Below are 18576 nucleotides of genomic sequence, written 5' to 3' on the forward strand. Positions count from 1 at the left end.
TAATATCTGACTTTAAAAAAAATACATATGTATTTTAGAGACATACCTTAACATGTTCAAAGAAAAGTTAACTCGAGCTGTAATTAAAATAAATCCCTATAAGCAGGGCAGGGCAAGCAAGACGTCTGGATAGACTGTTTAAAAAAAGAAAAAACTAAGTGAAGCATTAAATGACAGAGCAACCACACAAGCAGCCAAGTCAAACCAAGAAATTTTCTGTTGCAGTCTCCCACAACACTATCCATGCTAAGGAATCTCAAATCAGGAAGGAAGGAACTGCTGAGGAAGTCCTGCATACAAGGGTTGTTTCTGAATAATTAGCAGAGATCGCATGTCACTGAGGACCTATAGGTCTCTCACCCTCCATCTCCATCACCCTTGCTATCACGCTTGCCGTGTTAAACACTGCTTCTCAAACTGCTGACGCACAAGTGCCTTCAAATCCCCACTGACCTGGACCTAGAAAATTACTTCCTAATCAGCAGGCACGCAGCTCAGGGCAGACCTTTGGACCACCACTGCTGCTGTCCAGCTAACATACAGAATGCAAGAGAATTCCCATGCTGTGAAGGTGATGCCAAACAAAATGGGTACCTGTGCTGGAGTACGCATGCTCATCACAGACAAATGTGAGAGAGACCTGACTTATCTCTGTTTGCAACCCTTGAGAATTTAAGAGGAGAAACCATGCTTAGGTTACCCTGAACACGAAACCACATATGATCCTCAGGTTTCTTACATATACAAAGCACATTACAGATCTGGTAAAAAGAAATATTGAAGAATCTTTCTTTGCATTTGGCTATGACTTTCTTTACGTCCCCTGAAGTCATACAGCTGGCAGATGAAACATCTGACAATTCACAGATCCTCTTACGAGTCCCAGCTACAAATGGCAACTAGTCTTACACAGTCAACCAGGATGCAACCATGCCTTCTACCTGGGACTATCAACCATTCACAAAAAAACTCAAATGTGATGATACTTGATATCATTTGGAAATATCCAGAACACAGTCCAGGCTAGACCTTTCATTTGGAGTGCCTGTGGGTGGTGGAAAGGAACAAAGCTCGACATACTCTTGGTCTGATATAAGAGGTAGCATTCTGCATACAGTAATTCTTTTCCTTATTGCAAATCTTCCCTGATTATGTGTTTATGAATGTTTAAAAAGTAAAATATTGCCTTATTCCTGGAGCTATTTGATCACAAAAATAGGAAATACACATTAAAGAGTAACCATTTTACATGGATGCACCTAGTGTAAATGCAGAGCAATTGGTATATAAAGCACCTCACGTAAGAAACTTCAATACATCTGTTTACAGGAGGAACCAAAGTACTGGGCAGTAAAGAGCTGCAATTCAAACTGAACAAAATAAATTTCCCGAGTCCTGCAAACACTTAGAACAACATTAAATCTAGGTAACCAAATCATCCCATCAGCTGGAAGGGTCTAGTCTTAGAATCTCTGGGTAGCACTGAATTGTTAAGGACACCACCACCACCACCAGAGTCAGCTGGCATTTTCTTTCCTCATTTACTGCACACTCTTCCAATAGATATGTATGTAGTATGCTACAGAAATGAGGGGTTTTTTTCTCTTATTTGTACATCTTTTTTAAGTAGTGCACAGTCAAGTACTAAAAGCATCTGACTCCTCTCTGAGACTTACAGGCAACATCACTTGATAACATTAGATTAGGAAACTCTAATGGCTTAGTTACTCTGATGTGGTTTTTGAAGTCACCAGCTTTGTCACCTAGCTTGCTAAAAGGGCCACAATTTTCATTTGACCTGTAAGGCTATTATTTTTTGAACAACAGAAAATTTTAAGTGTTACCAGTCTTGCAATTCTCTGTAACGTATATTTGCATCTATAGGGACCAGGCTGATCCAAGTCTGTCTTTGAGGAAGTAGTTTTGAATGGACAGAGCATGCATCCTCTTGAGCTTCACCAAAGGTGTAACTAGTCTATATGCTGTTCCTTCTGCTATGTAAGAGTATCACTTAAACACCAACTATAACACAGCAAAGTAAGCTCTTTCGGGGCAAAACAGTGTTTATTTCATTTTCACTAGACATACCAAAAACCCTGGGATATGCGATGACTCTATTCTGTGAATGGGGCACGACAAGCGTTAGCAGTCTTCACTAAAATCAAATCTTCAGCCTCCTCCACCTAGAAGCTGCTAATTATGTCAGTCATGCTGAATGACGACTGACAGTTTTGTGATCTCACCTATTCTTCAACTGAGCTCAGATCACCCACTCATCTTATTAGTAAAGAGAGGATCTGGAATGAGAAGCTGAAGTACCTATTATCCCTTTACTTCCAAAACAGTAACAGTTTACAAACTTTTCATTTGTGAATAAAATTTTACTTGCAACAAACACAATCAAGACGTAGGAATGTTAACTTCTTCCTCAGAAGAGAGGGAGAAGATAACAAATACGAAACACCTAAATGATTTTAATTTCTCTTCTGGGATAAGCGCTTGCCTTTGAGTTTGCCAGTTGCTCATCTACTTGGGCTGATTCTCAAGTGAAGTAAATTAACACCGGCTCATTGACTTCACTAGAACTACACTCATTTACAACAGTTAAAGCTGACCTACATTAAAGCAGCACTTCACACCAAGGAAGAGCTGCCCAAAGACAGTTGGAGCCAGGAACTGCAGTGTGTTTCCTCCGCATACTTAATCCTTATGCAGAACACCCATCCTCCTCTTCTCCAAGGGCCTGCAGCCCTCCTTACCCTGCAGTGATAACAAAGTGACAGACCATACAACCAGTAATTTCTAACTCGTCAGCCCCGGCTAGCTCACAGCTGGCAGATGACTAGACAAAGCGTGTGAAAGCCTGAGCAATTGCCCTTGAAACTTCTGGGAGGGAGTGGTGCCTGTGCTTGCCAGACTAGGTTACAGAGCTCCGTTTTCAATTGAATTCTTACGGGTTTTGCCAGCCATCCTTCTTTTAACAGTCAGAGACATGTTCTGTCTGGAGCTGGTGGTTCCTTCTGACTGGTGATGTACTGTAATGAAAAGAGGCTCAACACAAAGAGAGTCAGAGATGATGCAGGGAGAAAGAAAGAAAATTTGTGTAATTCAGAAGGGAGAACTGTTAGGATACCTCCACACCCTTGAATTTCTTTTCTACCATGCATAAATGTAGTTCTGAATACATAATCCAAACCACTAATGAAGGGAAAAAAAAAAAAAAACGCCACAACTACTGGAACTAAATAACTATTTAATATACTTGGGGAGATATACAGCACCATGCAAGACTGCAAGAAGGATAAGCATATGAGCTCCGCAGCAAAAGAAAATAATATTCAATGGCCATAACTAGAAATAAAAATTCTAAGAAGTCGTCTCATTTTGAACTGGAGGCAAAAACAAACAACGGCCTACCTGCAGATTTTAAGGAACAGGCTCTGGGAAAGCTACAGAGATGTTATTGTACAAAGTCTGACACCACAGAATCACTCAGTAGCAACAGGGATCCCCAAGCAAGCACAAACAGAAGCCTGTACTTCTCACTTTTCCCCATTAACTGGTTAAATGAGGATATAGAGGCTGCACTGAAATTTTGATATCAAATGAGTGCACCTTTGTTTTTTGTTTGGGGGGTTTTTTTGAATTAGCTTAACCTTGTTAAATCAATTCTTATACTTACCAGGGCATGACATTGTTTACACAAGACTAAGTGCAAAACCCTGACCTCTGTATTTCCTTCGTGACCTCAGACAATAGAGCCCACTCACTCTACCCCAGTTCTTACAACTTTAATTATGTTCAACTAGGCTGCTGTGCTTTAAAGGTATCATTTACCAAGACCAAAAGCTGTTTATTTTTATTCCCGTTAATCACTTCCATTTTGTTTTATTCCATTTATACGCCCTGGCCTTTACAATCAGAATTGCAATCAGATTGGATCACTTCTTCAGATGCAGCTGAACAGCTTCTTACACTAGTATACAACCTTATAAAAATCCACACCATTTAGCTGTTATCTGATGTAAATGGAATCGATCACAGAAATTCAAAAAAGCTTCCAAATGTCTTGGTTCTTTAAGTAATCTTTGGGGGGGGGAGGGGTGCACAGGCAGGGGACAAGGACAGGTCCTACCTGTCTCATTACTTACAATTTTAACACCATGAATCAGGCTGATATCTTTAAAAGAAATAGAACTTAAATTTTCGGGAATACGGTAAGTCAGCAAATTGAGTGAAAAGCCAAGTTACCAATGCAACTTTAGAACTATCTAGAAGGAAAGCTTAAACACACTAGAGGAGTTTTATTAGGGTTTTATCCAACAGGTTCTTCAAATTATTTAATGGCATATGAGCAAATCTACAAAATACATTAATGTTAAAAGTTAAGCTATAATAGTTTAAAGCCATCATCATTTAGTTTATCATTATCACTTAGTTTAAAGCCATTATCCTTTCACTTTACATTTAGAAGATGAACAGCCTAAATAAAAGTTGTATTAGATACAGTTTATTTAATGGGACTTCTAAATTGAAATAAAAAGTATGTAGTTTGAACTTTATGGCAAACTGCACAATCTTCACACTTTTCTGTACCACATGAGCTACTTGCTCACTAGACATAAATGGGTAGAAAACAAGAGTTTCTTTGTTTGCGTACATTAACTTAAAGCTGTAAAACTCATTCAGCCAAACTTTCACCTTTAAACCTTAACCTGACTTGTAACAACATTTGTAGCCTCTAAAATTACACTGCATGCACCCAGACAGAGTTAATCACCCTTCACTTTCGATGCGTAGAATAATGATCTACCACTTAAACTTGAGCCCTTAAAAGCCTGAAGAAAAATATGTACATATCGTGTCTTAAATCAGTAGTGAAATAACAAAACTACCTAGCATTGCCCAGTTGAAAAGGAGAACAAAACAAGACATACAACTTGTAGCTCGTGAAAGTTGAAAATAAGTGCATTTAAAGTCTCCTCAGAGATGAAATTCATGCTTCCCAGCACATGCTATTGATCAGACACCTGGCACTTTTAGGAAAAAAGACTAGTCACAGAGGAAAGTCTGGCTTTATTTTTTCTGTAATTTAAAACTTTGGGGGGGAAAAAAAAGAAATTAAGTAGAGGTTTGGAAATAGTATGTTCTAAAAGCTGATGAGCTTGTTATCATTTTAAATGGCTGGCACCATTCCCTCTTTAAAGAAGTGATCTGTGCTTAACACTTTGTTTATAATATATTATGGCTCCCTTCAAATATTGTGCTAATAGGAACCAGACTGTATTCATTTTCAAACCTGAGCAACAGCAATAGTTGAGTATTTTTGCTATCTAAAAAAATCAGAACTATGTAAAACAAACTCTTAGATTTATGTATTATACTTCTCTCACAACCCTGGCTAAACGCCACAGAAGAAAGGATATTATACAGCACAGGACAATTCAAAGACAAAAACGCTCTGAAAAAGCTATTAGACATGCAAACAAACAAAATCAAACAAAGAAGATAAAAATGAGAAGCTAAAACAAAATCAGTTCGGGTGTTGAGGAAGCAGGGGAATGACTGACTACCACAGGAAAGACACCAACAGCACCAACACAACACACAATAAATCCAATGTTGCAATCAATGACAAAAAAGGATCCTAAATTGCAGAATTTGATTAGTCTTGAAACTTCCCTCACTTTTTAAGTTTAGAAGTGACATTATTAATCATCTCTTTTTCCCCACTATTAAGCTTTTCTATGTAATATCATGTAGTGGAAAAGTCACACACAACTTGAGCCTTTGCAAGACAAGGTAAAAATTGAAATCAGTAGTTAAACTTCCTTTGACTTTAAGGGGCTGAGGATTCATCCCAGTTTTGTTTTTCTTCCTCAGGCCACAAAAGGAATGAGTTGCTGTTTCTCTTTCATTTATGCTAATAAAGAACAGGGAGCTATTTTTATTTTCTCTTTATTACTGCTTTTAAAAAAAAGGAATCCTCGTTTTAAAACAAGTTTTAACAAGTATGTTACAGTTTGCACACATAATGCGTTGGGTGGAGTAAAAGCCCTCAGAAACACAGTGCACAGAGCCAATAATGGACTTGTCGCCAACACCCTGTGATTTCATGACTGCTAGAACAAAAACAAATGCCACGTTCAGTTCATTGCAAAGAAAAGGATTCATTAACTTCGTGTGGCTTTTTACTTGACCTGCGTAAGGTGAGTAAAATAAAATTTCATTTTATGAGATTCAAAATGATCAGCTGCAAGCCTACAGGAATTGTGATGAAATGATCAAGTTAAATGACTAACTCTGTTTAATTCTAATTATTAGTGGACTGTAGGTTACCATGAATTTTTAGCTCTGAGGTTGTTGCTTTCCTTCCTGCAAAAAGGTAACAGGCAAACAAAATGTAAATGTCTTTCTGTAAACTGATGTAAAATAAAATGTAAATTCTTGTCAAAGACAGAAATATCAATCCTGAAGACACGATAATCTGAGTGAGGACATTAAGCCAATCTTTTTGGAATAATAACAATTGACTTCATTGACATTTAAATAGTAATTCCTCCCCCCAAAAAATCATGGTGATCAGTCAAAATCAAATGTTCACAGTATCAATAATCCTTGTAGTCAGAAGGAAAAAAAAACCAAAAGCTGTCTGTATAAATAACATTCACTCCTTCTGGTCACAACGTTAAAGCACTGGGTCAACCTAAATCTGCTAAACTTCCTAGCTTGGCTGTCCCAGCAAAGGCAGTGAAAAAAATCTCCATCTGATACGGAGTATTGGGGGGGGAGGTGAGTGGGAGGCAATTAAGTAGTCTCATTCCACATCATGGTAATGGCTACCACATAAATGTATGGATGGGAAAGAAGCAATCATTTAGCTTTAAAAAGTCATACTTCCTTGCTTTTTGCTGGACACACCACCTGCACCGCTCCCCACCCACCCTCCCCCCCCCCAAAAAAAAAAAAAAAATCAAAATTTTAAAGAAAACCAAGACAGACAGTAAACAAGTGGGAAAACTGGCAATCCAGAAGCCAAAAATGTTGTGAGCGGAGATTTTTCAGCAATACCATTTAGGGAACCTCAGCCCCTAGCTGGTAGAGATTAAAGCTGAATTTTATTTTAGTATTTGCAGCAATAAACCCCAGAGGTGTAACACCTTATTCTAGAAGGGCCTAGCTCCCTTTTATTTTCTACCCCTATGAATTTGCTGCAGAAAGGTCAACCATTTTAAGCAACAGCATCATAGATGATGCCACTGTTTGGTTCTTTTTACGGTTCTAAAAAAATTAACACTTGAACACACACTTCACTCGTGTCTCTGTGCCCTCCACTAAAAACTTGGAAGTAAAGAGAAGTGTATTTATATCAGTACTATAATCCTCCTACGGAATGACAGCCTTTGAACATTTTGAACATTATTCCTGATATGATACCAAGCTACATTACCATTCAGCTCAGTAACTGCCAGAATCATATTCGAGAAAAGTTAAAATAACTACTCTGTATGTCTCTAATCTTGTTTCACTTTATAGGTTTCAATATTTTGCTTTCCCTACAGGCAACACAGATTAACGCTCACGAGTAAAAGAGAAAATAGAAATAATTATTTTCTGAAGTTTTCTAAGAAGCAAAGTACTTACCAGCAGCAAAATTCCATCCTGCACGCTCCTTCCCATTTCAAGGCTCTAACTGCTGCATATGCGTTTAAAAAGTCACAAAATGTTCCTCAGAACAATTGTTCAAAAATTAATTTCTCAGCTTCTAAACTTAACAGCAGCACTTAACAGATTTCTCCTGGTATCAAAAGGTAGGGAAGACTTGCTTCCACCTTCTGTATTGAAGAGGTAAATAGTAGAAATGGTTCCTTCTTTCTGCTTTGCATCTAGTTTTAAATTACTCTTTTTAATTTTTAAGGGCTGTATAACCTAAGCAATGAGTCTCATTAATCACTACTGAATGATTTAACCCAGCCATTCAGTTCCAGATGCACTCAGTGCTAGCGATACGCTAATTCCTTCCAAGCTTTACCTCCTTTCACAGTTGAAACCGTAACTTTCCACGTTGGTGGAAACAGGATTTTATTCCTTGCATGGGGCCTCCTGCCAATGACTTTTATGCCTGAGCAATGGCACACTGCAAATTCTGTTCCACGGTTAAATCAGACACCTTTTCGTTAAACCTGTTCGTTATATACATTCTCTCTTCTACATTCTGCTGCTACAGCATCATAGTCCCAAACTCTACCCTCTCCAGTGACAACTCCTGGTTTGGGTAGCAAAAAGTAAAATAATTTGTTACTACCCTTACCTTGTTTTCTTTTCTCCTTGTTTCCTCATACTACTTTCTGTTATTTTTTTTTTCTTTATCACCTCTTACCATTAAACACTTTGATTGTGAAGTATCTGTCAACTGCTGTACCTAGGGCACCAGCTATATTCCAAAACCAGAAAGTTGCACTGACAGAGTTGTTTTGTGAGTGGGAGGTGAGGGGGGAAAACATTCAGAATTTGCAAATCCCAGTTCTGAACCTGCCTAGTATCGAAGAGATCTCCCAGCTCAAAGCAACAGCAAGTGTTGAGTTTAATACCAGGTGCCAATAGGTTTTGATAGAAGAAAAAGGAAGAAAGAGAGTAGTGACATTGCTGAACATTTGATCCAAAATCTGTATTTCATGACCCTGTATTATGCACTCACCACATAAATACCAGCACAACCTATTTTTGGATTTGGGGGCTGCTATCCTTATCTTGGGCTTACACGCTTGGGCTTATTTGGCCAACAGGAGATATTTAGGTTGAAAAGTCTACTTTTGACTGATGTTAGTAAAATGCACTACAGAAGTGACAAGCCAAGAAGATTCTAAAAGAATACATACTCAAACACATTTTTGATTGGCTTCTCACCCTACACAGAGCTATAGATGCACATGCAAATTCAAAGGTATACACCTTTTTTGTTAATTGGCTCTTAAGGAAATGTTCACCACAATCTCAATTTTCAGATGGGCTAAGTACCCACAATGATCCATAAACGTTCACAACTGAAGATAAAGTCAAACACTTTATGCAATTTAATTTAAACACTAGAATCAAGAGTTTCAAAAGGCACTATTGATTTTAAGTGGCTCCAACTTTAGGCTGCAGATTCCCAACTTCAACAACTCACAATGTCCTGGATTACAAAAATCCGAGTTTTAGTGTTTACTGAAAATCAAGCCACTCTTTAAAGCATGTCCATCTGGTCACTATCAAAACCCCATTTCTTTCCCCCTTCACCTACTTTCAAAAGAAAGGGAAGTTCATCCCGTACACATCTTTAGGCCTCCATTATGTCCTTGGCCATATATTATATTCTAATTTCTAAGATGAAAAACTGTTAATGTCTATTGTACTACTGTAGAAGCAAATAGCAAAAGTAAAGTCTTCTATATATGAATTTAAAACCATGAACTGCTTTATACATCTAATCTTCAATGTAAAGGCACTTAAGCAATTAGATAAGAGGCAATATAACTAACCCAGAATGTAAAATAAATATCTTGCCTAGGGATATGCAAATTTCAGAATGCACAAAAATGCTAGCCAAGCAAGTTTTAATGCAATACTAGCATGAAACAGTTCAACAGTACCAAAGAAATCACAATTCTGATTTATGTACAACACAGTTAAAGGAGCAGAAGACAAAGACTACAAAACTGAGTAACACAAAAGTATACAGACTATACAGTTCTCTCACATGGCTGTCACGGATGACTTCACATTTCATTGGTTGGAAACCGACCCTTGCTATACCCTGCACTGTACGTCTGAGAAGATAGGTTGTTCCAAAATTGAGTTTATCCAACTGCTAATTCACTATGCAAGATGAAGAAAATAAAATATTAAGTTTAAGATTTTAAATCCAGAGCTCAGCACAGGCTTGTCAGCTTTACAGATCTTTAATCTACAATAAGGAGTGTTCATATTATTTTAATCATTCACTATATTAGCATTAGACTTAAGGTAATGCAACACCATATTGAGCAAATACTTGCCAACAGAAAAGGGCAGCTTCAATAATTTTGCATATATGACTATGCATTTCTTCAAAGAAAGTATATGTATTTCAGGACTGCAGCACTCCAGAAAACGTGCTTGTTTTCTGATTAAAAAAATATTCATACCATTTCAATAATATTATATTCAACTAGCCATTTTGGTCTAAGCTGAATTTATAGTAAGTTATATTTAAATTAAATGCTCTATTTATTTAACTTACAGTGATTTACTTAAATGTAAATGAATATAAACATTTAACATAGTACAGAAAGCCCTATGCCCCTCTAAAGGTATAAAGTCTGGTGGCAGAAAACAAGAGGTAAATGGGAGTACATTGTGGAATTTACCTCTACCACCAGTCAGCAAACCCACAGAGGTACTCTCCTCTTGTTTAGATATAGAATCCAATTGTTTGTTATGGAACTTCTTTGAAAGCGAAGTAAGAAAGAAATCTTCAGCAACATATTTACTATTTTGTGAAAGTATATATGCTAATACAAGCATTCTGTACATGTCAACATTCTGACTGAGAGGATAGTTAAGTTGTCTTTATAAAAAACCTGATGTTTTTATGCACTAGGTGTATAGAGTTTATATTAAAAAAAAATCCCTTAAGATAAAACCCAAATGTGTTAAAAATGAGGTTGAAGACGACATAAAAAAATGCTATTGCTGTTATCAAAATCCACGTATTGAACATCTACATCAGAAGGTGAAGTGCACACCCAAGTTACACGATCAGGGCCTTCACTCCTGCAGCAACACGTTGACATCATTTCACTAAAAGCAAGATGGAAAAGTGCTCAAGTTCTGTGTAGTTCTTTGGATAGCAGCGCTGAAAGCAACTATGAGTAAGGCTGAGGACCTGAAATGCAGTTTTCACAAAGTCATAAAGCTGCTTTTTAAACTTTAAAACACGCTGATCCTTTATTTAGATCTACAAGTGCATTCTCTGCTGATTAACAGCAGATCCTCCTTCCTAGTTTTCCAAGTTTCTGTTTCTGGAAAACAGAATTAACATTCCTTCCCACTAAAAAAAGTGAAGGCAAAAGGTTTTCTATTCCCCTTGTCAGCACAGAGTTCACCTCCTTTTGGTAAGGCCACCTTAGTAATGTACCATTCAATAAACCATTCTGTTCTCAGCAAAGGAGAAACGACTTCTCTGTTCACAGGTGTGAACAGAGCATTCTGCATCTTCCCCTTAACTGCAGCTGCTCAGACGACATGTAGACTCTAAATTAAAAGACTGGCCTGCCACCATTCACAAATCACATTACTGTCAATTTATCTATTTTGTTTTAATCAGTCATACACAGACACACACATACACACATCAGTCTTGGTCAGAAACTTTTCCTAAGCTTCAGAACAAGAGTGTCGTGGAAAATACCTACAAATCTCAGAGAACCCTAGAATAGTTCTCAATATCTGACAGTATTTAACTTGATTAGTTGTTCATATACTCCTTCACCTTCCCACTAAAAATAGTTTCCTCACTTCATCTTCAAAAGGCATGGAAAGAAATAGAATATTTTTTCCTTAAGCCTCTATTCATTGTTTTATTGAGGTGTAGGACATTTCCTCTACTACTTATACCTGAAATGAATACTCCAGGAAAGTTAAATGGGAATAAATACTTGCCTACCTCTCCACTCTGGCTGACTTCGTGCTGTTATTTTAACACCAATTAAAACATATACATTGTTTTGTATATGAAAGGCCTACCCTCATACCTCTTAACAAATGTTCTACAACCATATCTTATCATTTTTGTGGATAAATACACAATTTTTCTAATGAAATCATTGTGTCAACTAACAAAGAAATTCTGGCATCCAGAATTAAATTCACCGCCATCTTATTTCAAAAAAGCTTACCATCATCTTCAAGGAAAGGTAACTGCCAGTACCCGGCCTAAGTCTTTCAGTATCCTGATTATTAACTTAGCTCTTTAAAAAACAAAACCCAAAAATGTAATACAACAACAGAACAACCGAACTCTGCACATCTGACTAAAAACTGAAGTCATTATCAGCTTCCCAGCTGCTCCCCTTTTTCACCTGTTGAGATTTTCCCATAGTACGAAGTCTTAACTGTGCGAGTTCAACATAGCTGGCTGCCATCTATGGCCCATGTCTGCAGACCAAAGTATTTGTTCTCATAAGACATTTTCTTTCTTCACATAAAATGCCCTTCTACCCACACCAATTTAGCACTGATTTAAGGCTGACGCAATAATCAGCCAAGAGGCATCAGCGTATGTGTGAAACATACTATTATAGTCAAACAGCAGTATTAGGACCTACACAGGTAACCCTAAAAAAGGTATGAAGAGAAGGTATAAACTAGTAAATTATCTGCCCTTAAGAGCACCTCTAACTTTCAAGATACTTAAGAAGAGTATTTCTTTGTAGCTCTACTCTCACCTCTTGGTCAAGCTTCTAGTCACCAACAGGAAAATACTCTTATTTCCCCTATTTACACAATTCATTGGACTTGAAATACACCTCAGTCACTACTTCAGTTTTTCACTATTTACTTCACAACTTTATGAAGAGGCACTCAGGTGAAAAGTTAAGGAAGGTTATCGCCACCAAACGAGATTATATAGCAGAATACACAAATAAGATGTGTCAGGACCTCAGCACATAAAGTTCTTAAGTGCCCTTTAGTTTGCTTGGAAAGAGCAAGGTTCCTACTAACTTCCTGACAGCAAAACAACCTCAAAATATTAACAACTACTGACAACAAAAAGCCTCATTCCTAACCATTCAAGTACACAAAAAACCCAACAAATTCACAACAATAACTTATACATTGACAACGCTGATCTTCACTATGAAAGAGAAATATTTTGAACAAGAATCTAAAACAGCTACCACGACACCAAGCCAAGTGACCGTTATTCACACAACGCATTTAACGATGACAAAAAAATAAACTGTAGAAGCTGAGCAAGTGACTGGACTTGCTAGCCCCAGCATATTATTAAATTAATTAGACAAAGCTATCCCCTAATGAAACATAATATTACACTTGTTTAGGATTGTGAAACAAAACTCTTCCAGTTATTTAGGAAAATTAAGTGCCAAACCAAAAACTATATTATTTGAGAGCAAGGGAATAGTTCTCAGATTCTTAAGTACAGCAGTAGATTTCTCCCTCTTGAATGTATAAATATTTTCTCTCTCTACTTATGAAAACAAGATTGGTTTTGTCCCCCCACTGGACCTCTTTGGCCATCACTTCCAAAGCACTTTATATTAAAACGTCATTTGGCATGGATATCACATGTTAATATTTGACATTAAACAATGTTGTTACCGAAGTGTCACTAGTTTCTGCTAATATTGGTAATGGTCCATCTATCTTTGTAGATCCAATCAGAACCTTTAGCCTGTAGACTTTGGGCAGGAGATTCAGGAGTATCCTTCACATAAATTCATGTTTTCTAATAAAAACTTATGGACAGTACACAGTAATCCTCCAAAATTCAGTACCCTGAACATTACAGATGATCCGTGCTAATGAAAATACTGTGTTGCTTCAGGACAATGGCATGGGACTACATGACATAGAAGCAAGAAAACATTTGACAACCAACACCGACTGCGGTGAGCAAAAGTCAGCTTGAGTGTTCTTCTCTTTTAAAGAGGTATCGAAATTAATTGCTAAGCTATAAGAAAAAGTGTCTCTTTCTAGTTGAAAGTTAACAAAAAACACACTAATGCAAATTGAAACAAACAAGTTTGATCTCCACAGATACTATCAGTACTTACAAGGATAAACGGTTTTGAATCAAACACCTGGATACTTGGAGAATATGCCATCACAAGTAAGGAACTATCAATTTCATAGCATGTGGTTGTTTCTTTTCTAGTTTGAAGTCCTCAAACACAATGCAAGCATGGCTAGCTTCTTCAACTGTAAGTAGCTGACTCAATCTTTCTTAAACATTCTTAAAGTAAAATTACTTACAGCAGCGCACCATGCATTAGGTGTAGGTGAAAAACACCTGGTTTTTACGTTTTCTTTGGTGACTTATTTGCTTTACAGATTATGCACTTAGACATTCATAATCCTTTGAATTACTGTGTAGTATTTTTTTTAAATCTCCCTTATTTTATTACTATTAGACAGAGAATATGGAAAAAGAGCAGAAACATTTCCTGAAATACTCTACTACTTAATGAACAGATGCTTCCCTGTAAGTACAAACTTACGAGACAAACAAACAAAATGTATCAAAGAAATGGCTGATTTATTTACTCCAATAGGTAGGCTAGCCAACTGGAAAGGACTTTCAGGACACTCCATGGACACTCTTAAACTATTAACCATCAGAAGGTAACTCTCCCATGAAGGAATACAAGAGACAATTTTGCCCTCCACTGGCTAGAGCTATCACTGGAAACCATGCCTGCCTCGCTGCTGTCAGAGCTGCCTATTTCATACAGCATGAAAAGCCCTCTTGAGCAAATGTACCAATCCCATTTGAAGTACAGTAATTAGTACGGGATATCACGTACAGGAAAGGGGGGAAACATGTTGAGCAGGTGGGGATCAGCTATGCAATGAAATACCTCATAGAAATATAAAGATTTCTGTGGAGGGATCAGAAAAATCAAACAGTAACATATTTAGCCTTGCAAATCGCTAGAGCAGTGAACACCCATGTGGAAAACCAGAACCCTGACACTCTTATTCCCAGTAAAAGCATTCTGCATGTTACTCTCCAGATAACTGAAAGCTTTTATTTTCCAAACATATTAATTTAATGCTGCTGTTTCTTGGGGGGTGGAGAGATGAAAACTCCATGGATTATGAAGGAAAGACTGCCTCAAAATGGAGGAAAAAGGGCAGAATGCAGGTAAATACTCAAGAAAACAAGGATACCAGAGAAGTACCCCTTAAAGCAATTTTTATTATCTTTATGCAAAGAAGCATTGAAATTACACTACGAGAATAAGGGAGGAAAGCTGCTATATTCCAATGTTCAAAATTATTCAAATTTAAATTTATTCAACATTTATTAACCACAAGCTTAGATGAAAGAAGGTACTTCACAGGATTGTACAGAGGCAACACCAGGGTAAAAATTAGGGTTTTTAAAACAGTAATTGGTAAACCACTTAGAATTTAACAAACACTAACCCACTTACCCTTCTATTATTAAAATTTTCCTCCTCCCCACCCCCCAATTATTTCCCACCTCTCACTAGGAGTTTCAAACACCCCATTTAGAGTGTGGCCACACAAACCGTTGATTCAGTATTGGGTGTGAGGGAAGTGAAAACCTTCAGTGGAAAAGGGAGGAAAGGATCAATCAACTTGCAAGCAGATCAGCTGTCAGTAGAACTCAAAGGATTTCAGTGTGGAAACTGCTGTAGATGACTCCTGTCCTTCCTTCTGCACTGCAGCCATCTGCCCTCAAACTTCATCCTGCCAAAGGTTTCTGGCATCTCCATTGTTCTAGACACAAGATCGACTATTTGATCACACTCTAGCTGAGGGGAAAAAGAAACCCCTCTGGTGAGGGAGTTGGAACAAAGTTATTCCCTGGTGTTTATCTCCATCTCTGTTACTGACTTTGCTTACATGGCAAAATTAAAAACCTCCATAAAAATTCATGGCTTTTTTTCTTTTTTTTTTCTGTCCAACCACTCAGCTGGAATCAACATTATCAAAGAGAACATCCTCATCCCGAGGAAAAGAAAAAAAAAAAATCAAAACCCAAAAAACCTTACATCCATCTTTCATCTATTTCTCACACAAATGCTCAATAGAGTGAGAATTTAAAAAAAAAAAAACAACCAGAAACAAACAAAAAAAACTACCACAAAAAACAAACCAAACTGTTTCTTAACTTGGAGTTCGAGATAACTCAGTTCTGTACTGGGGTACGGAGTACATTGTCTATGAAGTCAACTTTTCCATGGGGGGAACGATTGGCATGAAAGATTTACAAAGAGCAAATTGGTGAAAAGGCTCTTCCCCATTCCAATTGTTTCTTCCATTAGATAAAGAAGGCAATACAGAGAAAAGCAAATTAAAGATGGCATGACTGACACAGTCAAAAGCGAACAGGGTTAGAGTTACTCTCTTTTAAGAGAGAGAGGTGCAAAGCTTTCCATACTCAAAGTCACAAGAAGCAAACCTAATACCTAACAGCAAAAATTTAATAGTTAAATTTATGATATAATCTAGAAACAGACATAAGTTATTGCATTTGGTGACATAATTAAGACTTAAAGCTTCAGGCAGTGTACTTAAGTCTTTCAAAAACTTCATTCATTCATTCACTGACCAGGTGTCTCATGCTACCATAACTTTAATGACTCAAAGGGGTCCTCAGCAAACTTATAAAAATCAATTAAGGTAGAAAAGTTAGCAACCAAACTAACCTTAACTGTAACACAAGGTTTTACTGCATTTACCCGTAGCATAATGTATGACAAAAGGCGTTGTTGAGAACGGGAAGGAATACTGCAGGCAGACAAATCCGGCCTCCTAAGAGCAACAGGAAGCTTATGCAGAAACAAAAACCAAAACCCCAAGCACCTCCACGACGACCCCGGTCCACATTAACACCCCCGCGGTGTCCGGGCTGAGCACTGCGATGGGCACGCCACCGCGAAGCAGAGGGATGCACACCCGTTCTGAAGTCATTATACGCAGCCCTTTATCACATTCCTCGACACCACGATTTGATAGGGTGCTTACGGAGAGCGAAATCTGCTATCAACAATACCCTATTAGCACGACCCTGTCTTTAATCTACAGGCACGATAAGATGCCCCAACACGCATAAGCCCCGCGCAAACAGTGACTAATGACCATTAATCCCCGCTATCTCCCCGGCGATCTCTCCTGCTCCCATTTATCACGCTGGCGCTTCACTTCACACACGTGGGTAAACTTTAACCGCCAAGGTGAAGCAAAACCTGTCGCCAAGCCCCCCCCGCACACCGACCGCCGCGCTCCCCACCCGGGGCGGGTACGCGGGGTTAACCCCTTCACGCGTGGGCCCGCGGCCCGGGCTGCCCCCGCGGCCCCAGCGGTTGGGAGGGGGGAACGGCCGTTAACGGACTGCCCGGGAGAGGGTGCGCACTACCTGCGGCCTCTCCCCGGGCGCGTTATCCGTGGGGAGCCCCAGCCCCAGCCGAGCGGAAAGCGCAGCCCACCTCCCGCGGGAGGACGGGGTCACTTCGCGCCGTCCCCTCACCGCCGGGGCTCAGCACCAGCCGTGGTTGCGTCAAGCGACCCTCGGGAGCTACCGGCGGGGGAAGGGGGCGCCGCGGCCGCCGGCAGCCCTGGGGCCGCACCCGGCGCCGCGCACCCCCCCACGCCGGTCTCCGCGCCCAGCCCCGGCAGCCCCCGCCGGCGGAGGGGCCACGGCCGGCGGCAGCTCCCGACCCCGCGCCCGGGGCAAACGCGGTCTGGGCGCCCGCCGTGGGGAAATCAAGCTTCGTTTCCGAGGAAAGGAGGGGGGCGGGAGGCGCGGAGAGGCCGGCTAGCGCATCGCTTCCCCCCCCCCTCCCCCCGTCCCCCTCGCCAAACCGGGGCGGGCGGCGGGAGCGCGGCCACCGCCGCGGCCTCGTATCTGACTCGCCTACGCGTGGTGGTTACCTGAGGTGAGACATATGAATCCAAAGAGGTAAAAGTGAGCAAACTCCGCGATCATTGTCCTCGGGTGGCGCCTGCAAGCAGTCTCATGCCAGAAGAGCGGGGGGAGAAACGAAGAGCCCCCAGTTGTAATTCCACAGAAGCTTAACGTGAGCGAGGTTTCCTAATCCCGCCGGACCCCCAGGGCGAGCCCCCTCCAGGAGAGCGCTGTCAGATCCGCGGGGCTCCAGCAGCACGCCAACTCCGTCCGGCCTCCCCTCTCCTGGCCCGGGCTTTCCTAAGCGGCGCCTTGACACTTCCCAGGACCATCCAAAGCGACAGGAGAAAACAAAAGATCCTCGAGTTCCCGCAGCCGAGGTCCGCCGCCGCCCGATCACAAGTTGCTGCTCCGGCCCGAGACTTTGCCTTGGGTGCCCGGGACGAGCCAGTAACGGAACGCAGCCGGGACGGGTACGGACCGGCCACCGCCGCCCTCCGCGAAGGCGAGAGGCGGGCAGGGAAGCGCTCTCCGCGAAGTGCCCCGCCAAGTCACAGGGCAGCCGGCGCGGGCGAAGGGCGGGCGGCGGCGCGGGGCGAGCGGCGGGCAGAGCGCGGCGGCGGAGCGGCGGCAGCCCCCGCTCCCATGACGGGGGAAGGAGGCGGGCGCGTCGGGGGCCGCGGCGGAGCCCGGCCGCAGTCAGGCGGGGCGGCGGGCAGGGGAGCCCCGGCGGCAGCCCCTCGCCCTGCCCAGCATCGCCGCCGCCCCCTGCACGCGGGAATCCCGAAGTCGCCCCCTCCCCAGCGCCGGAGGAGGGCACACGCGGGGCGAAGGAAGAAAGAAAGAAAGAGGAGAGAGAGAGAGGGCGAGCAAAACTTCCCCGGGCCAACGCCCCCAGCCACCCACCCCACCCGCCCGCCCTCGGTGCGGCG

General features: G+C 40.8%; 1 protein-coding gene across 1 annotated transcript in view; it reads right to left on the reverse strand.

Moving 5' to 3' along the window:
* ROBO1 (roundabout guidance receptor 1) overlaps positions 1–18283 on the reverse strand; it is a 321785-nt gene extending 303502 nt beyond the window's left edge. The window contains exon 1 of the mRNA XM_050915366.1: positions 17671–18283. Coding sequence (XP_050771323.1) covers positions 17671–17725 — 55 coding nt within the window. The 5' untranslated portion in view covers positions 17726–18283. The remainder of the gene's footprint in view (positions 1–17670) is intronic.
* Between the last annotated feature and the right edge of the window lie 293 nt (positions 18284–18576).

Source organism: Gymnogyps californianus, chromosome 1 (assembly GCF_018139145.2).
Source record: "Gymnogyps californianus isolate 813 chromosome 1, ASM1813914v2, whole genome shotgun sequence".
Taxonomy (NCBI): domain Eukaryota; kingdom Metazoa; phylum Chordata; class Aves; order Accipitriformes; family Cathartidae; genus Gymnogyps; species Gymnogyps californianus.